At 44.1% G+C, this 19,981-nt stretch overlaps 1 protein-coding gene and 1 pseudogene across 1 annotated transcript; both read left to right on the forward strand.

The window, feature by feature from the left end:
* Positions 1-7,650: 7,650 nt before the first annotated feature.
* On the forward strand, positions 7,651-13,435 carry LOC136546967 (vesicle-associated protein 4-2-like). The gene is made up of 7 exons (XM_066538923.1): positions 7,651-8,146; positions 10,530-10,600; positions 10,724-10,805; positions 10,898-11,013; positions 12,640-12,717; positions 12,810-12,929; positions 13,025-13,435. Exons 1-7 carry the CDS (start codon positions 7,840-7,842, stop codon positions 13,082-13,084), a joined length of 834 nt encoding a protein of 277 aa, XP_066395020.1. The 5' UTR covers positions 7,651-7,839; the 3' UTR covers positions 13,085-13,435.
* On the forward strand, positions 8,905-9,854 carry LOC136546968 (uncharacterized; annotated as a pseudogene).
* Positions 13,436-19,981: the final 6,546 nt, after the last annotated feature.

Genomic DNA, 19,981 nt, shown 5'->3' on the forward strand with positions numbered 1-19,981 from the left:
GTTTGAAAGTCTCGCCAGGTTTCTTGTCTCGTCTCATTCAGTGGAGGTGAGCCAAATTGCTCACTTGCTCCATTGAGAAAAAACCTTTAAAAGCACAAAAAACGAGGAGAGCTCGCTTTGTGAACCAAACACATGCTTACCTCCAATTTCTGGTTGAGTGAGGCAGGCTAAGCGCTTGCCCTGCTATCAAATGTGTCATTAGTAGCTACACTCGCCCCACACTCCTCTATTGTTGTGCTCACCTCCCCTTTTATTTTAGGGAAGGGCTAGCGCTCAGACGTCCGGACGGATGGCGCGTCCGGACACACATCTCGTGCCCCACGCTGTTCTTTGGAAACGAGCCCCGCCCGCATCCATCCCCCGCAGCACCCCGCGTCCTGGACGCAGCACCGCCGTCCACATCGCACCACGCCCTAGCCCTGCGTCCCATCCCGCTCCAACTCCGCCGAACTCTGTGTCTAGGTCGAGCTCGTCGAACTGCCGCGGCGAGATGGAGGGAATGGAAGGGAGGGGAGGGAGATGAGAGTAGAGGGCGAGGTGCGCCATGCGAGGTAGGAGCTGAAGCCCTATGGTAGGTCGCTGTTCGCCAGCCATCGGTACCATTACAACATGTGCAATACCCGATCTACTTTTGAAACATCCAGATGACATATTTGTAACATACGTCTAAAGACATATGAAACACTTGAAATAGCATATGAAACACATGCAAAAACACTTGAAAAGCCATTGCAAAACATATGCAACATCTAGATAAAACAATTGCAACACATGTGTGAAACATGTGCAACATCCAATTAAACACACTTGCAACATACGTCTGAAAAAACAGATGAAACATTTGAAATAGACGTTGCAACATACATGTATAGCCATTGCAACATATGCAACATCCTGATATGCTTTTGCAACATCCATATGAAACACTTGTAATATACCTATGAAACATCTGAAACACTTAAAACATATGCTTACAACATATGCTCTAAACGTAACATCTCCTTGCTGCTTGAGAGAATGGAGGCTCGTCTGCATGTGGAGTTCACCGGAGGCAGCGGCACCGGTGTCTCTGGTAAGCAACGGGCCACCACTGGTGGCGGCTGCGCAACACGGCAGGGAGGCAGTGGCCGCATGACTAGGAGAGGGTAGCCAAGCACCGTGGCTTGGAGGCGGCTACGCGTCGCGCCTAGCAGGGCCAGCGGCCGAGCGCTATGCCTCAGAGATGTAGGCGGAGGCGGCAGCATAGGGACGAAGAAGCTGTGGACACTTTCCAAGGCCACGGAGATGAGGAGGCCGAACAGCGTGGTTATGATGAGCTTGCCGAGTCTCAGCTCTAGGACGCTCCTTCGACTGAGCCTACGTAGGTTGTAGGAACGAGAAGACATCGTCCGCCTTGCAAGTACACTCTAGGCACTGGCGCTCTTAGCCACAAGGGTAAGGGTAAGACTAGGAGGCAGTAACGATGACTTGTAGGTTAAGACTATGCTACCAACTTAGATTCGATGACACAACTATTTCGGCTACATGGACTTTGCTTATTTTGCATGTGTGGAGATTTGGAAAGTATGTAGTTACTTTTCTATAACTATTTGGAACTGTATGGACATTGTGGACTATTTGGACTATGCAGAACATGTTTTGTTGATTATGATGTTCGATGTGGTTGTATTGTGCTCTTTGGACGATTAAATGTTTGGATTTATATAATGATGTCCTTGTTTGTAACCGTAGATGCTCCTAAAACAAGGGGAACTTTTGCGATTTTTCCGTGAATCATTAATTATACTACACTGCTAAAAAGGAACAAATGTAGTACACAGATTAAATGTAAACTCAACGTGTATAGTCCAATTGTATCGTATAGACACTTTGCAGATGAATCTAGGCTTTTTAGTAACAGTGAACAAATCTAGGCTTTTCAGATAATAAAAATAGACTTTTCAGTTACAAGGACGAGTAGTACAATGACAGCAGCGATTTATCACTTCACTTACATAGTACACCTATAGCATCTAGGCTTTTCAGTAACAGCAAGCGAATCTAGGCTTTTCAGACAATGAAAATAGACTTTTCAGTTACAAGGACGAGGAGTACGATGACAGCAGCGATTTATCACTTCACTTACATAGTACACCTATAGGATGGTGTCTCCAGCGATCGACCGACTCCTGGGGTCGCCTGCCCCCCTACAGGCTTGCCTTGGGCCCAACCTTGACTAGATGCTTCTTACCGCCTCTCCAACGTCCGTGGCATGTGTATTCCGGAAGAATTGTATAGAGGAATGGCGGTTTGCTCAAGATAGGAAGGCATGCAAGGAAGAACAACTCCACTCCATCTCCACCATCCATCTTATGACTGTTTGATCCAAGGGCTGAGGTGAAGAGGCACACGGATTGCTGATATAGCACATTAAGAGGCCTCCATTCCTCCTCTCAACCTATAAATAACCCCTCACTCCCTGTCATTCACACACACAATAAGAAAGAAAAGCACTCCTCAGTATTTTCTTTCGTTGCAGTACCAATATCTGGAGGGTCGTCCAGAGGGAGAGGAAAGGGAAAAGGAACTACCATTATGTGGGAGGGTTCTCTTGGTCCCGATTTCTTTGAGGAAGCTCTTTATGAGAGGTTCTCAATTGAGAGCAAAAGTGATTTCACCAAAGAGGCACCACTGAGAGGATACGATGAACAGAAAGAAGAGTGGCCAAAATGCATGCATGGTGAGGACTACCTAGTGTAGATGTTTACCGAGGGAATAGATGGAGGTCATCGTTTCTTAAAACGCCAGCGAGCATGGGTGATTGCTATTACTATTTGTTTCTTCAATATGTTTCTATTCTATATAACTTACATGACATACTTATTGCAGTCTTTCTTGGCCGAATAAAACTATGGGTTCACTAGGTGGGTTGATCCTCGACCTATTTATCCGCATGCGGAGTACATCTATTACATGTAGGACCATATCTTTGATCTAGAAAGGGAAGTTAGCAGCGGTTACAAGGATGATGAACATGACGACAACAACAATGGTGATAGTTTATAGGAGGCACTCTGCAATGATCCATATTGCACCTGCCCTAATCACACGAACAAGGGTCCTCCGCCGCCACCCCCGCTGCCACCACCACCAACAATGGGAGGATACTATGGAGAAGGTGCAACATAATTTGCTATGTGGGCACACTACTAGGACAAACAAATCTTTTTAACGGGCCACATCCATGTGTTTCTTTTTTTTGGTCTAATCACCTAAGGCATGTTAGGGTTAGTCCAAGGAAATATGTACCCTTGTTTGGCACATGTTCTCACATGCCATTTAATGTGCTTGTTGTTTAATTCAATTACCTAAGGCATGTTAGGTTTAGTCCAGGACCTCTGTACCCTAGTTTGGTACATGTTATCATATGCCATTTCATGTGTTGTGTGTGTTGAATTAGGTAATCCACTACTTCGTTACGATTTATTTGCACTACTGAAAGGTCCTTGTTTGGTTTTGGTAATTGAGTGACAACTTAGGTGGACTAATTGTGTTTATGTGAGATACACAGGTGATTAGTCCACAGGTACATGTGTGTGAGCAACATATGCCATGAAGGTGAAAATGGCTTGGAGATGTTGCAAAGCTCACACATGTGATGATGAAGGAGCTTAAATGCACATGAGACATAACATTGAGTCATGTGATCAAGGTGGAGAAGATCAAGACAAGACTTGGCTTGATGGACCGGTTGCAAGCGTGAAGGGCAAGTCAAAGGCTTTGGAGTGATGGACCGCGTGGCGGTGAAGCTTGAGCAAGACTTGGCGCCGATGGACGATGGCAACGGTGAAGAGCAAGTGAAGTCAAGATCGATGAACCAATATGATCATGTGATGATATGAAGTGGATCATATCATTGTTGATCGTGTTGGTGCATGTGTTGCATCGACATTGGAGGAGATGGAATGGAATGCGCAAGGCAAAGGTATAACCTAGGGCATTTCATTTCACCGGTCATAGGTGTGTAGAGAAGTTTATGACCGGGTTTAGGATAGATGGCCGTACTATCAAGAGGGGCAAACTTGTTTGCATATCGGTCATCTAGTGCCACTCGAGTGATCTAACTTTGCATTGTCGCTAGGATCGAGTGGCATGGCAAGTTGAGTGGCTAACATCCTTTGGGAAATGATTGTGAAATGCTAACACACATACACATGGTGGTGTACACTTGGTGGTGTTGGCACATTTACAAAGGAGGTGGTGTTTGTAGGGGTGAGATGGGTTTTGGGTCCCTCTCTCCCTCCCGCCGAGCTTGCTCGGCGGGATTCGGCGCTTTCGGGAAAATGGAATGCCTATTTTCTACTGCGCCGGATGCAAATTCTTGGTGGTTAGCTCATTGGACCAAGGGTGAAGAAGATAGAGGAGAAAGGATTTCGGTCTCACTGTTTAACAGTGACCGGACGCTGAGTCCGAAACGACCGGACGCTGAAGTGGTGCGTCCGGTCAGGCTGTCGGTCGGCACAGTGCTTAGGGTTATGCACCGGACGCTGGGCTGTGTCCGGTCGAGTTGACCGGACGCGTCCGGTCATGCTCGGGAGCTTACTGGAAACGACCGGACGCTGAGGGTCCAGCGTCCGGTCAGTTGAAGTGCTGCGTCCGGTCGGCAGATGATCGTTGGGATCGGAAGATGACCGTTGAACGCAGGGGACACGTGGCGAGTATCGCGTGACCGGACGCTGAGGTCCAGCGTCCGGTCGATCGGACCGGAGCGTCCGGTCGGCCCGAGTTTTGCCCAGTGAAGGGGTAACGGCTCTATTTGCCCATGGGGTTATAAATAGAGGCCATGGCCGGCCTTGGGCCGGTAGCTGAGCACACTAGAGCCTTGGTGGCTTGTGTAGTAGTGCTTGGGAGCCCTCCATCTCACACATACATGATAGTGTTCATTCGATAGTGTGAGAGAGCGATTCTAGTGCGATTGCATCGTGAGGTTGTATCGAGTGGCACTAGGTGATCGTGTTGCAAGCCGGTGGTGCTTGTTACTCTTGGAGGTTGCCACCTCCTAGACGGCTTGGTGGTGGTCTCCGTCGAAGCCCGCAAGAAGATTGTGCGGAGCTCCAGAGAAGAGCTTGTGAGGGGTACTTGTGCTCGCCCCGCGGGAGCCGCGAAGAGCAACTCTAGTAAAGCGAGACGCGAAGGGCGACAAGTGGTCCGGCCGGGTCAAGTGCTAGAGCTTGTGGTAAGCACTCCACGTGGGAGAGTGTGACTTGCGAGTCACCACTAGCAAGAGGACCGGTGGCAACCTTGAAGCTTGTCTCAACGGGGACTAGCGTGTTGGCAAACACGTGAACCTCGGGAGAAAAATCATCGTGTCAACTTTGTTCTTCCCGTTGGTTTGCAACCCCCTTACACAAGCTTGTAATTACTTTCACATACATTGTGCTTGTGTAGTTGCTCTTGTAATTAGTTAGCTTGTGTAGCTCACTAGTTACCTTCTAGCTTGTATAGCATAGAAGTAGCTCCCTTGAGTGGCTAATTTGGTTTTAGTAACCTTGTTAGTCACATTGCTTAGTTTGTGTAGCTAAGTATTTGCGCTCTCTAATTAGGCATTGGTTGCCTTGTTATTGAGCTTTGCTAGTGAGCTTAGTTGGCTTTGTGCTTTTGCTTACTAGCATGTGTAGGAGCTCCCTTGTTGCTTAAAGTACTAGTGGCATAGGTTTGTGTGACCTTGCTCCTAGAATTGTTTAGGAGAGCTCTAGCTAGCCCGGCACCTTAGTTGCATAATTAGTATCTTTGCAAGGTGCTAGGAAACATATATAGAGGGGTGTAGTCTTGGCTAGACCGATTGTTTTTATTCCGCATTTATATCGGTTAGCCGACGCGATTAATTTTAGAAAAGACTATTCACCCCCCCTCTAGTCCGCCATCTCGACCCGTAAGCTCGTTTCACTACCTATGCAATATTAAACTCAATATTATGACAACAAATAATAAAACCAACAACACTATGAAAGGTCCTATAATAGAGCACATTAATTAATATAACAACATTTGAAGTACATGACGACAAACTAAAAGTGCATTACATGACAACACAATGCATAGTCTAAGATTAGACAACATTGTTCATGAATAAACCATAGAACTAGCAAGTCATGAAGACTATTGAGTGCAACAAGACCGTTTTCTCTTCCTCTGGGCATCGGGATTCTCCTCCATCGCTGCCTTCGCTCGGAGCGCACGCTCAAGCTTCCTCTCTCTCTCTCCTCCCTGTGCGAAGCAACACGCTTTCTTTCCTCCTCTTCCTTGTGCTCCTTTTCTAGAGCCTCTTCTCTGCGTCTCTTCTCCATCATCTTCTTGTCCTCTGTCTCCCACCATAACAGTTCTGCATCCACTCCTTGTCTTCCAACTTGATCTCAGTGTCGATCCACTGCTCAAAATCACAGAGCAGTGGGAGGGTCTGCAACAAATGCAATTGTTACAAAACAAATAAATCATACAAGACTTCATTTGACACAAAATAAATATTAAATAACATCAATTTCTCACCATCTTGTTAATACGGCGCTGACGAAGTGTAGGTTCAAACACAAAATTGGCACACATCTAATACCTCTGCCTATACGTGTCATCTTCATCGGACTTGACTACCTTGCAAGGATCGCCGCAAAAGCATATGGGCACTAGAACACCACTAGACAGAGGCAACGGATCGAAGGCATTTCCGGTCATCCGGCCATAATTACAATTGAACCAAATTTGTTCTAAGAACCAGAAGCAATGCACATTAAACCCTAAACCTAGGGTTTTTCTATTTGTTGCATATAAATAAAAACATAATATAGCACGATGATAAGAGATTACCTTGGCTTACTAGCTTTACCACGCCTTGGCATCCTACCGTTACATAATACAAAAAATAAAAAATCACTCCAAACATTAGGTAATAACGTATCTAGGGTTGCAAAATAGACGTAATATTATACCAAATCAATACGTAAAAATGATAAGGGGAGAGATGATACCTTGCTCATAAAGATGTATGGATCAAATCCAAGTATCTAAGGTCAAATTCGTCGATTAAAGAGATTGGACGGGTTAGGGAGAGGAAGAAACCGAGAGGGAGGAGGAAGAAATGAGAGCAGCCTCGACAAGGAAAACTTGGCCGTGTGTTTTGAATCCATGCTCGGCGCCAGAATATATGGTGCCGAGCTCGGCGCCGGCACCGAGCTCGGCGCCATGTATTCTGACGCTGAGGTACCGGCCACGTCAACACCACCTAGGATGTCCTGTTGTGCACGGCCAGGCACCTTGGAGCCAAGATCTGTGGCGTCAAGATGGATTACCTCAACGCCATAAGTCCTAATGCGGACCCTAGAGTCCAAAAATAAGTTTACATCTCTCAAAGGGCTAGACGTAATTTTTTTTTAAAATAAAGCTAAATTGTAAAATATTGGGACGGTGCTGGGAGCTGATCAGCTGTACGATTGGGGCGCAACATGTCTGCTTTCACAGTTTCACTGCTGTCACCTCCTTCCTACGGAGTAGTTCATCCGGTGGGGGACTGGCGGTGGCGCACACAGATCCATCAACCATCACGGGCCCATGATTGGCTTCACTGTAGCAAGCCGCAGTCCGCAGGCCATAAAATAAAAGTCAACCGGAAAAGACGCGATAAAAGGGACGAGATCAAGGATGCAGGGAACGCACTGTAGCGACAGTGGGAGGTGAAACGGTAAGAAAAGGAGATCACTTTTTATCACATTACTGGAGCGGGGAGAGTGTGAGAGCTGGCTGCCAGTGCCAGGACCACGGCGGAGCCTCTCCGTCCGTACCGGGTGCGGTACACTGGTAACTTCCCTAATGGCGATCTCCGGCGAGGAGAGGCACGCGCCCGCCGGAGGCGATTCCGGCGGCGGGAAGCTCTGGAACCTCTGCCGCATGCCCTTCCGGCAGGCGGGCGGGGCGCCGGCGTCGGCGCCTCCGCAGTCGTCGTCGTCGTCCGGGATCCACCACCACTCCGCCGGCAGGTACGGCCACGAGGCTCCTGTCGCTGGGGACGGAGCCGTGCAGGCAGCGTCGGCGGGGTCGATCTCGTCAGTGGCTAAGTCGCTGCTTCCAGCGCGCCGCCGCCTCCGGCTCGATCCGGCCAATAAGCTGTACTTCCCATGTAAGCACACGAGAAACTAAAGCTTCCTTTCAGCAACTGCTTCTTTCATTTATGGGATCTCCTCTCGAGTAGTCTGGGAAGTTGCCATTTGTGCCTGATCTGTTTGCGTCGGATGCCTGAAACCTCCGCTGTGTCTTTTTGTGCAATCATTTATTGGTTTTGCATTTTTGTGCGAGCTTAGCTATTCCGAAGTCGGAATCTGCGGTGGAAGTCGCGGTATTGTGGGGGCGATTTGGCGAATGGGCTGCTTGATTCTCGGAATTTATTCATTGGGGGTTGTTTGTTGGCTGTTGGCGCGGTGGACAACATCTCGGTCTTCAGTGTCGTCCCACCCGGTTTTCTTGATCTTGGTGTAGAGGTTAGGATGTCACCACAATCTAGGAGTTGGATCTAAATCCTAGTGGACACTTGTTGTGTAAAAGCTCCAGTGCGATTGTGCGAAGTACCATTAATGAGTTTTTTAGTAAAAAACTAGAATCCACAAGATTCTGGAGGTGGAATTCTGGTGTGATATAAGTGTAGTACTATGTGTGTAGCCTTAATGTGGTATGCCAGTGTAACCAACTGCCAGTTTGCAACACTTGTTTGCTATCTAGCACTTGGCCGATAGAATTCCTACCCTGGTCGATGGGGGGCATGGGATTATGATCTACTTTATCTTGCAGTTTTATTTGGTTGGTTGCTGATGCATCTCCATTAGAACATGTACAACAATGTTGTGACCAGTGTTCGAACAAATGATGGGGACACGGATGACTTCCCGATTAGGATAGGACTACATCAAGGGTCAGCTTTGAGCCCTTATTTGTTTGCCTTGGTGATGGATGAGGTCACAAGGGACATACAAGGGGACATCCCTTGGTGTATGCTTTTCGCGGACGATGTAGTGCTAGTTGATGAAAGTCAGACAGGACTTAATCAGAAACTGGAGTTATGGTGGGAGACTTTGGAGTCCAAAGGTTTTAGACTCGGTAGAACTAAAACTGAGTATATGAGATGTGACTTCGGCACTACTACTCGGGAGGAGGAAGATATTAGTTTGGAAGGTCAAGTAGTGCCTAGGAAGGATACCTTTCGATATTTAGGATCAATGCTACAGAGAGATGGGGATATTGATGAAGATGTTAGCCATAGAATCAAAGCAAGGTGGATGAAGTGGCGCCAAGCATCTGGTGTCCTATGTGACAAAAGGGTACCACAGAAGCTAAAAGGTAAGTTTTATAGGACGGCGATTAGACCTGCTATGTTGTATGGTGCAGAATGTTGACCTACGAAAAGACGACATGTTCAACAGATAAGTGTCGTGGAAATGCGTATGTTGCGTTGGATTTGCGGTGATACAAGAAGGGATCGAGTTCGGAACGATGATATACGTTATAGATTAGGGGTAGCACCAATTGAAGAAAAGCTTGTTGAACACCGGTTGAGACGGGTAGGACATGTCCAACGGAAACCTCCAGAGGCACCGGTGCGTAGTGGAATCCTAAGCCAGGATAGTAACGTGAAGAGAGGCAGAGGAAGACCGAAGTTGACTTGGGTAGAGGCAATAAAAGGAGACTTGAAAGGATGGAATATACCCAAAGACTTAGCCTTAGATAGGAGTGCTTGGAAAACAGCTATTCACGTGCCTGTACCTTGATTGCTTCTGCTGGGTTTCAACTCTAGCCTACCCCAACTTGTTTGGGACTTAAAGGCTTTGTTGTTGTTGTTGTTGTGGTTGTGGTTGCTGATGCATCGATGCACAAGTTTGCTGTGGCTGAACATGCAAATGAAACATAGTATTTATTTCTCATGTCTGCTGTGGTAGCCTGGTAGGACACTAGGACATATATACAATTGAAACATGCCAACAAATTTGCTTCACCTTTCTGATGATCTGACTATGTTCTTAGATTCTGTTCGGTAATGCTGTGTTGTCATTTTGCGACACACCATTAGTTGAGTAAGGTAGTTATGATAGGTCACCATGTTTTGTAAAATTGTATTATTCTGTTTCTAGTAAAGCGATTAATAGATCAGACAACATCCAAATATGGCGTATCGAAGCCTACTTGTCTGGGACAAGCTGCAGCGCCAAATGAACTATTTAAAATTACCATCGAATGCCCCGTGACTATATTGAAGCTGTAATGTTATCTAGGGCTAGAACCCTTGTCAGAATCAGATAGTTATTATTCGATGGACAAGAAAAATGCTTGATTGGTTAAATCAGTCCCAGGCTCCATTTAATTTATGCTTCATGTTCACATAATCACTTGTGCTCTTATGTTCTAATTACCTTGAGAAACAGCAACGAGCTGGAAAGATTTCCATTCAACCCTGTAATTCTGACATGTTCTCTTTTGTGAAGAGAAGCTAATGATATCCGTCTTACCTTGTGCAGATGAACCAGGAAAGCAGGTCAAAAGCGCAATTAGGATAAAGAATACAAGCAAGTTTCATGTAGCATTTAAGGTTTGTACGTCATATTGCATTGAATAGCTCTGTTCCAACAGAGTATGTGTTGAATCAGCAGTGTTGAACACTACTTTTGTTTTTAATAATTTTTTGACTGGTAATTGATATTTGAATCATTAGTTTCAAACAACTGCACCAATGGGTTGCTTCATGCGCCCCCCTGGAGCCGTCCTTGCACCTGGGGAGACTATTATAGCAACTGGTAAAACTGCTGTGACCTTGGATCTATACTTGAATAACAAGGCTTCCCAGTGTTCTGTTTTGGTGCTTATCTTTTCTTCTTTCTAACTTCAGTTTTCAAGTTTGTGGAGCACCCAGAGAATAATGAGAATGTTCTACAGAAGTGCAAGGTCAAATTCAAGATTTTGAGCTTGAAGGTGAAGGGACCAATGGAATATGCACCAGAACTGGTTAGTAGATTTTCCTGCATTTTTATTTTATTTCTACCAAAATCATGGCTGGTGAAAGAGGTGGGGGAGTGTGGAAACTGTAGAGGTGAGGGCCTTAGTCATAACTTATAAGTGATGTCCTAGGTGGGAGGTCACTCTATGCATCATCTCCATGGAGGCTAAGTAAGAAAAATCTCCCAAATATAGGGCTTGTTCATGATGAAAAGGAAGGTTGTGTAGTGGTAAGAGGGACATGGTGTTGACATACACCTTGATAGGTCCGCAGGAAGTCCTTTTTTGAGGTTATGGCTCAAATAGGCCCACAACATTGGGAAACTAATTTATCAGGTATCTGGTTTTGGGAACCTCCTCACCGTGGATTGGTCCTTCATGGGTATGATTTTGGTAGGTTGACACTATTGTTCCTTTATTGTAGTAATAATAGAAGACTTAAGCTTATGGATGTTTCAAGGCGTGAAGGACTAACTAATTTCATTCCTAAAACCAAACAAGATATGTTCGGATTTAGGATGAAATAATTTACTAATCACTCTATTCCTGCAAACCAAACACCGTACGATTTAGTGGTTAGGGCCTGCTAGGTTTGACTAAGGGTTGCTAAGGTTGGTTAATGGTTACCACATAATGAAAATTTATGGTATCTGCCTGTAATTTCATCACAGGGGGTGTTTGGGCTGAACCCTTATGTGCCCGTGAAGTCTATGTCACCCTTACTGCAGTTTGTGTAATATATTTCATGACATAATGCAAAATCACATGTAGTTGCCATTTTTAGAGCCTTTTATGTGATACCCCTTGTACAAGGGAACTGAGCCTAGCTCATCTGGTGGGAGATGTGGGTGTGCACCCCCACCATCCAGGTTTAAGTTCTCTTCAACTCGGCATTTGGTGCTTATTTCTTTTTTTCTACAATGCCACCTAGTTCCTCCTAGGTTGGTTGATTTTTTTTATGCCCCTTGTACAGAACAGAGTGCTCATGCATGAGCATGCATTGTCTCTACTTTCTAATGTATTCCCACCTTTCAGTCCTGTGTACTTGCATAGATTCTATGTCCATTCTCTCTATTTTTCCAAACATGTTTCAGTATTGTATGAATTTGTAATATGACGCATAGTTTTGGGGATTCAACTCCTAGGTGAACAATTTGTTAATATTTTGCATCTTACAAATCTGGCCCATTCTGCATTTGGTCTTTTGAGTTTGAACATGGAACAATTCATGTTTTTGGTCCTTGATCCAATACATAATATTATCGAGATGCATATGCTACAGGGTTTCAGAAACCTAACTTATGGAGGGGCTCAGTTTAGTTGTATGCTGTGTGTCGTGTTACTGTAATTTGTAGCGTGTCTTGCTGAGGTGTGTTCATGTCTGTGGGTGGGTGGTGTGTTTTCTGAGAGGTGTTACTTCTTTGGAAGAGTTTGTGTTTTGGGACCAGTGTCTCTTTGTCTTCTATACAAACATATGCAGTTCTTCTGCATGTTTGAGAAAAAGAACCCTGACCCCCTGCTGCAATCTTTGTTTGTCATGTGCGAGCAACTTTGTCCCCAATTGGGAGGACTTTTTTTTTGTGGACTTAGTTCATTTTTATGTTTGAAAGACTGAACTTTTTTTTATTGATGCAGTTTGATGAGCAGAAGGATCAAGCTGCTGTTGAGAAGATCCTGAAAGTTGTTTTCTTGGATGTAAACGGTCAAAGCCCTGTAAGCAAATCATAACAGCAATATTTTGTGTTTGTGATTACTTAGTTGGATACTGGAATTTAATAATCTCACTCGTTCATTCTTTCTCAAAGCAACTGGAAAAGGTCAACAATCAAATAGCTGAGGCAGAAGCTGCACTTGAGGCACGGAAGAAACCTCCAGAAGAAAATGGCCCAAAAATTGTTGGTGAAGGGCTCGTCATCGATGAATGGGTATTACCTCTCAGCTGACATGAAATTTTCTGGTTCCATCTGGTTCATGTATTTTGTTCAGTGCTAAGAGCCATTGTTCCATGTGTTCATTGCAGAAAGAGCGGAGGGAAAGGTACCTCGCGCAACAGCAAGTTGAAGTGGTCGATTCGGTGTAAATTGCATTCTACTGCTCCACAATCTATGCATATGGCTTCAACAAGGGCTGTGACATTCTTGTAAACTCTTAGGTTTCATTGTAGTGTAGTGTTTGTGGTAGTCTAGGGTTGTGCTTGCAGGATCAGAGTCCCCAAAGGACAAGCTAACCTCCGGTATTATCTGTACTTGCTCATGTAATTGTGGTAACAAATGTATCGTTGGGTGCTACTGCTGGATGCATTTGTTTGTCGGAACAAAATATAGCGTATAATTATTGGATCGGAACAGGTTAAGTTAGTAGGATGTCTGCTTCTGGTTTACTCCATTGGGTACTCCTCCATTTTAAATTATAAGATGTGACTTTTGTAGATATATATGCACTATGTTCGCTTAATCGTTTCTATGGCTTATAAGTCGGCTGCTGCTGTTTTGTTGTGAGAGAAAAACACTGTATCATGACTGATAAGTATGGCTGATACGGTAGATTTTGCTATTGCATACATAGTTAAAGCAATGTATTTAGAAAAGCTAAAACGTTTTATAATTTAGAACGGAGGGAGTAGTATATAAGTGATGTCCTGATTGGGGTGGGCTGCATATTGGGTGGTCCGCATAAAATCCATTTGGGTTTCAAAAAACTTGTTTAGAACCCATTGCATCCTTGCTCGTCTTTTTATTGATTCGTTTGTCATATTTATCTGTATAATCTTAATTTTAGTAAGGCAAAATTACTTCATTACTTTTTTTCTGAGGGAAAAATTTAAGTCATTATTTTGGGCGCCCTTCTCATATTAATCGGTTTGATTATTACAAAATTTCCCACTCTGCTTCTCTAGTTTGAGATCTGTCGATATAACGTTGCTGTTATGAGCTACTGATTCAGCTATTGCCGTAGTAATTTAGATTTGTAATCGGCCTTAAACTTCTTAATTCATAAACCACATTTCCAAGATTAAATTACACTGCACCACTATATCAACTACCAATCCAAGTGTTGCAATAGTAATGAAGTATAAATGATCAGGTTTGAGCTTTAAACTTCATGTCCCAAGATTAGAGGAAGAATTGCATAACGCATGCACTCGACCATTCACTATTACAGGTTTTAGCTAGCGACCCTACTAGCAAACAGCACTTGAGTACTTGACTTCGTATAGCTAAATCATAGAAAATTGTGAATCAAGTACGAAGCATATGAGTGAACGTAAACTTATGCTTCCTATATAGTCTAGTTTTGCATTATAGAGACCAAAAATGAACCCAATGTGTACCCCTAATGATGATATGCATATAAGAGCATGGTCTTTGTCAAAGGCAAATATCATTTCGACACAACTATACAGTCATATTTTTCAAATAAATGAGGTGCACTTATTGGTGCATACACCCCCGGCCCACTGGGGCAATTTGTCAGCAGGTTCGGGAGGTCGTATCGTATCGTGGATTATTTACTGCTGGCTGGTTTGGTGTGAGAGAAAAACACTGTTCCCGGCTGAAAATTTACGATCGTTTACGAGCAAGCGAACAGGCTAACACTTGGATTTAAATGTTTCATAGTTATTTATTGCTACAAAACCAACATTGATCACTATCCCGTCTTACTAATTGCATTTAAGCAAATCATTGGGGGGATCACATATCTAAGTAGGAACCATTGAAATATGTTTCTGATTCATAAAGGAATTACATCGATTGTAGCGTGAACATCACATTTTTTATAAGTGATCACCTAAATGAATCTTCTTTTGGTTGTTAAGTTGCAGAAAGTCCACTTTTTGATTCAGTTCATTCCATTTGGTCAACTTGTCTACATATTGAAGTTCGACGGAAATATAGAAGAACTAGTAGGTACCCCCACGGGCCACGGAGCTGGATATATAGGATATCATATGATTATATCTGAGCGACAATGATTTTGATCTCTGCATGAACAATGTATCTGCATCAATGCTGATCCTTTTTTATGGCATTTTCCCTGTGCTTGAGTCGTACCATGTATGAAATCTGCAGGTTAGCAAGGCACCTGAGCACCTGCAAGTCAATTGAAAAGGAGTACAGTTGTGTGGACAACACTGAAGAAAGGAACAAAGCAAGAGAGTAGCAGTTAATGTTTGGTACAGGAATACTATGAGGAACATTCAGACTGCTTCCTGAGCACCCTGTACTATGGCCATATGCATTTTTGAAGATGCTAGATACATATAGGGTATGAAGTGAAGGGTTGGGGCTAACATAGTAGAACAAAGATCACGTATATACCGAACATCTTAATCGATTCATGCATATACATTATCAAAAAATAGGAGTGAATGATAGAAAATAGGAAACGAAATTAGCAAATGTGGTTCATTGTTTAATATCATACATCCAAACCTGTCTTGTGGTATCTGGGATCGCAATGTTGTGCCTCATCCTTTGGTATGACAATTCATCTGTTAAAAATAACACTAAAAATTCAGGACCCAAATACAACAGCAGGCAAGCAGAAATGACGAAATCCACAAATTCCCTCAAACAACGAAGTCCACATAAGTTCATTAAGTGCACAGAAACACACTTTGACCTAAACATTTTACAGTCATTCATCCTGAAATGTATGTTTACATGGTTTTGCGTTGCTGTCAACTTGAATAAGGCAGACAGAAACATTGAATCGAACAACAATATAATGAACTAACAAAGGAATATCAGTCGAATCCTGAACAAATAAACACAGATATTGAACATGACAAGGGAGTTGGAGAAAACATCACAAAGTAGAACCCAAGAAGAAAGCTCTCAAAATTCATCTTAATTTGGCATAGACCACACCAGCAGCAGTGTACGTGAGCTTTTAGTGTATGGTAAGACATACTAGCTACAAAAGCACGTGGGGCAGGGCAGCGCGCTGGATCTTGGGTTCACTGAGATAAGTGAGATCATATGCTGTTTAGTCTCATTTGAACATACAGTAGTTTCCAGATATCATAAAATGTTTGGTGTCATTTAAACATATTAATTTCATTTTCCGGATAATGCGAAATGAGACAATTTTGTACACAACATTTATAGACAGTATATGTTGGAGTCGAAATTATGGAGTCATGCGAAATGAGACTAAACATCATATATAAACTTAGGGAGGATGGCGGTCAAGCAAGTGCAATGAATTGCAAAGAAATTACGAATGAGTGTGAAACATAATTTGGGGAGGATCATGTAGAGATTCCCAATATGTGATCTTACAAAGAATAACAACATTGGGTACTAAAAATGACAAATTTTCTATCAGACAGGGAAACATTATCATCTAAATATAACCACAGATAGTAACGAACTATAGGCGAACGTTTTCGTTATGCCAAACAAACCTGAGAGCTAATTAGCAGAGATTTGGCAAACAAACTGCACACCTTTCATTAAGGAGGAAACGAATACTTACCTGGTGCAATTGATGCTGGATTAACACCATGTAGGTTCAAATGGAAGTTTGTACATCAACCTACGTACCTGCAAGTTCCCTGGAACAGGAAGAAATTGACCACAAAATTAAGTGGCCTACTATTGATGCACATGTAATAGCTGCTAAGTTAACCAACAGCAAAGATATTGTAAAAAAAGAGATAAACTGTATTGCCTAGTGTTGGATATTATCCATTCATTGTAACACGTAATATAAACTCGGTAAGCCAACTCGTCCACTGGATCTGATAATCATTGCATACAGACTAACATGAAGGGCTTACTGTCCCATATAATGAGTTTGATCCAGATAGGCATTTGTAGTTGGAAAAACTATTGCTTGGAAAATTGAATTAATTTTTTAGTAAGGGTACCTTCAGTGCTTCTTGTTTGCTTCTTTGAATATATAGGACGCCTTGTCAGATGTAGATATGTGCCTCTGCATTTCTGTTCATGCAGAAAGCTGTGCATGATTATTTGGTTAGCAACAAACATTGTTGTACAGGCAAATCATCGAGCACGCGGTGTAAAGCATCCATGAGCGAGGCATTCGTTAGTAGAAGATGGGATCAAAGAGAGATAAGCACCATTGTGTCCACTGTTGGTGGACCATGTCGCGGCGGAGGCGCTATGCCGCGCTGCGCGGTCCGGCGGGGGCCGCGGGAGGACTGAGGGCAGCCAGGTCGGTGCTTCGGCGCGGCCGTCGGAGGGCACAGGCGGGTCCGCGTTCTGGTGGGGTCGCGGGCCAGCGGCGGTGCTGCTGCGCCGGGGCGCTCCGGCGGGTCGCGCGGGAACCGGCGGATTTTCCTACGGCTGGGGCGGGGCCGCGGGGTTGGAGCGGTGCGCAGCCAGGTGGGAGTGGTGAAGCGGTGCCACACCGTACGACCGTTGGAGGGCGCAGGCGGGGTCGTGGTCCGGTGGTGGTGCCGCGGTGCCGCGCTGAGCGGGCGGCGGAGGTCGCACGGGAGGCGGCAACCGCCGGTGCGCGTCCGTGAGGCTGCGCTGCAAAGCTAGGGCGGCGCCAGTCCTGCTGCCTGCTGTGCTCCCCTGCCGCGGGACTGCACCCGATGATGCCGTGACGCAGTCTAGGGAGGAGGGCAAGGATGATTGCAGAAGCCTGCAACGCTTATAAACCGGCTCATCCTAGGCTGATACCATCAAACGACGGCTGAGGCGTGGCTGGCATCCGACGGAGGCATGCATGGAGAGCAAAGGGCTGAACGGCTGGGATTGGATGACTGTGGATCTACAGCGTTTTAAGTCCTGCATGCAGATGGACACTGTTGATCAACAGGGGTTTTTCACCACGACCACGTTTTAAAGATCTATGTTTTAAGGTCACGTTTGGTTACTCCAGTCCCTCCTAAAATTTCTGTCGCATCGAATGTTTAGACACGTGTATTGAGTATTAAATATAGACTAATTACAAAACTAATTGTACAACTTGCGACTAATTTGCGAGACGAATCTTTTAAGTCTAATTAGTCCATGATTTGACAACGTGGTGCTACACTAAACATGTGCTAATTACAGATTAATTATGCTTAAAAATCGTCTCACAAATTAGCCTCCGTCTATGTAATTGGTTTTATAATTAATCTATATTTAATGCTCATTATTAATATCTAAATATTTGATGTGACATGAATTTTAGAAGCGACTAAAGAACCAAATACCCTCTAAGCATTGCATGCAGATGGACACTGTTGATCAACCGGGATTTTGACCACGTTTAAAGATCTTTATAGTTTAAAGATCTTTATAGAGTAGTCTACTTATAACCATGTATTTTATGCAGTTTTAACACATGATTTTTTTTTGAACCGTAGGATGAAGATCCAACGGTCTTCAGCCTTCTTCTATCTTCAGCCTCCAGTCTTCTTCTACCTCCAGATGCCCTGCACCAACTCGCCCCCCCCCCCCCCCCCCCGTCGCCGCCGTCGGCTTCCCCGCCCTTGGCCGCAGCTATGTCGGCACAAATCACAAGCAACAACAAATTATAAATCACAACAAATAATTTTTTTCTATGAAAGAACAAGAATAAACCGTGGCTGTGTCGGCACAAATCACAAGCAACAAATCGCGGCGGCGCGGGCACGGCGCGGCGAGGCCGCAGCGGCGTGGGCACGGGCACAGATTGGACGAAAGCGCGCGGGAGCTGGGGAAGATTAGATGGCCTCAAAATCGTGTGTTGGATTGCTCCAAAAACATATGGTTGTGGTATAACATTTCTGTAGAATTAATAGATTGATACGCTGTGAATACAGGTCACTGAGTAACAAGGCAAAGGATCAGACGTCCTTATCAGCACATTATTAGTGCTTCATCTAACTACCCTGCAACTATTTTAATCGTTTGGATTACCAGAAGTCACATAACACAACGGTTTGTCTCCTAATGCAATATAAAACCACATGATATTTGCACCAATTTATTCAATTGCGACATCCAAATATCCAATCGTGTGCAAAATGGAGGACATGACCCGAAAGCTACCGTGACGATGTTGACGATGAGATTCGTGAGATCTTATATATGCATATATAGGCTCTGTTCGGCTTACCCCATATTCGATTTGTTTGACTTGTTTTTTCAGTGGGAACAGTATTTTTCTCTCGTAACAATTCAGCCAGAATAGTATTTTTCAGCCAGTTTCAGCCAAATTTCAGACCAGCGAACGGAGCCTATATATCAGCAATGGATCTCAGTGTGTCTATGCACTTATCTGTAACCTGTCACTTTAATCATTGTTATTTATCGGTGACCCGACTACTCTTAGTGTTCTTTTTAAAAGTTCATGTAGTTTTGAGATTCACCGACACATTACTCATCCGGCCAGTAATTATTTACTGTGGCCTTGGGTGCTAATTTGTCCTGTAATTAGCATATGGGAGAGGTATACTGCCATATTATGACCAAGAGAGATCGCAGATAAGTGCAGCGGGTTTGTCATGCCCGTTAGAGAGAGAGAGAAGTTTATCTCACTCAGTTTTAAGTTTGTAAGGATAAGTGGATAACCATCAGGTCCTGTCAGAGTATTATAGTGTTTATCTTAATGCAGTGTCAAAAACAAAATTGCCCTGTTCGTTTGGCTGATAAGTCATGACTGAAAGTGCTGTTGATTAATTTGTTGTGAGAGAAAAATATTATTCGTTGACTAAAAAAACATGGCTTATAAGCCCAGCGAACCGGACGAATATACAAGAGCACATGCAGGAAGAAGGCCTTCAATTCTCGGTGGTTTCTTGCATCCTTCATATTCATAACGGATAATGCTTCAGATCAGAGAAGAGAGAGCCTATCCATATCAGTGAATGGCGCACTCTGTGTGCATTTCATCTGCACATATTTTTATCTGAAGAACCGAAGAACCGCCTTCCTCTCAAGATCTACAGTCCCATATAATCCTAGGAATGTAAAAATGTTACAGGAAATTCACAGCATTCACATCGTTTCCACAGACTTGGGCCATGTTT

This window comes from Miscanthus floridulus, chromosome 3, assembly GCF_019320115.1.
Source record: "Miscanthus floridulus cultivar M001 chromosome 3, ASM1932011v1, whole genome shotgun sequence".
Lineage (NCBI taxonomy): Eukaryota > Viridiplantae > Streptophyta > Magnoliopsida > Poales > Poaceae > Miscanthus > Miscanthus floridulus.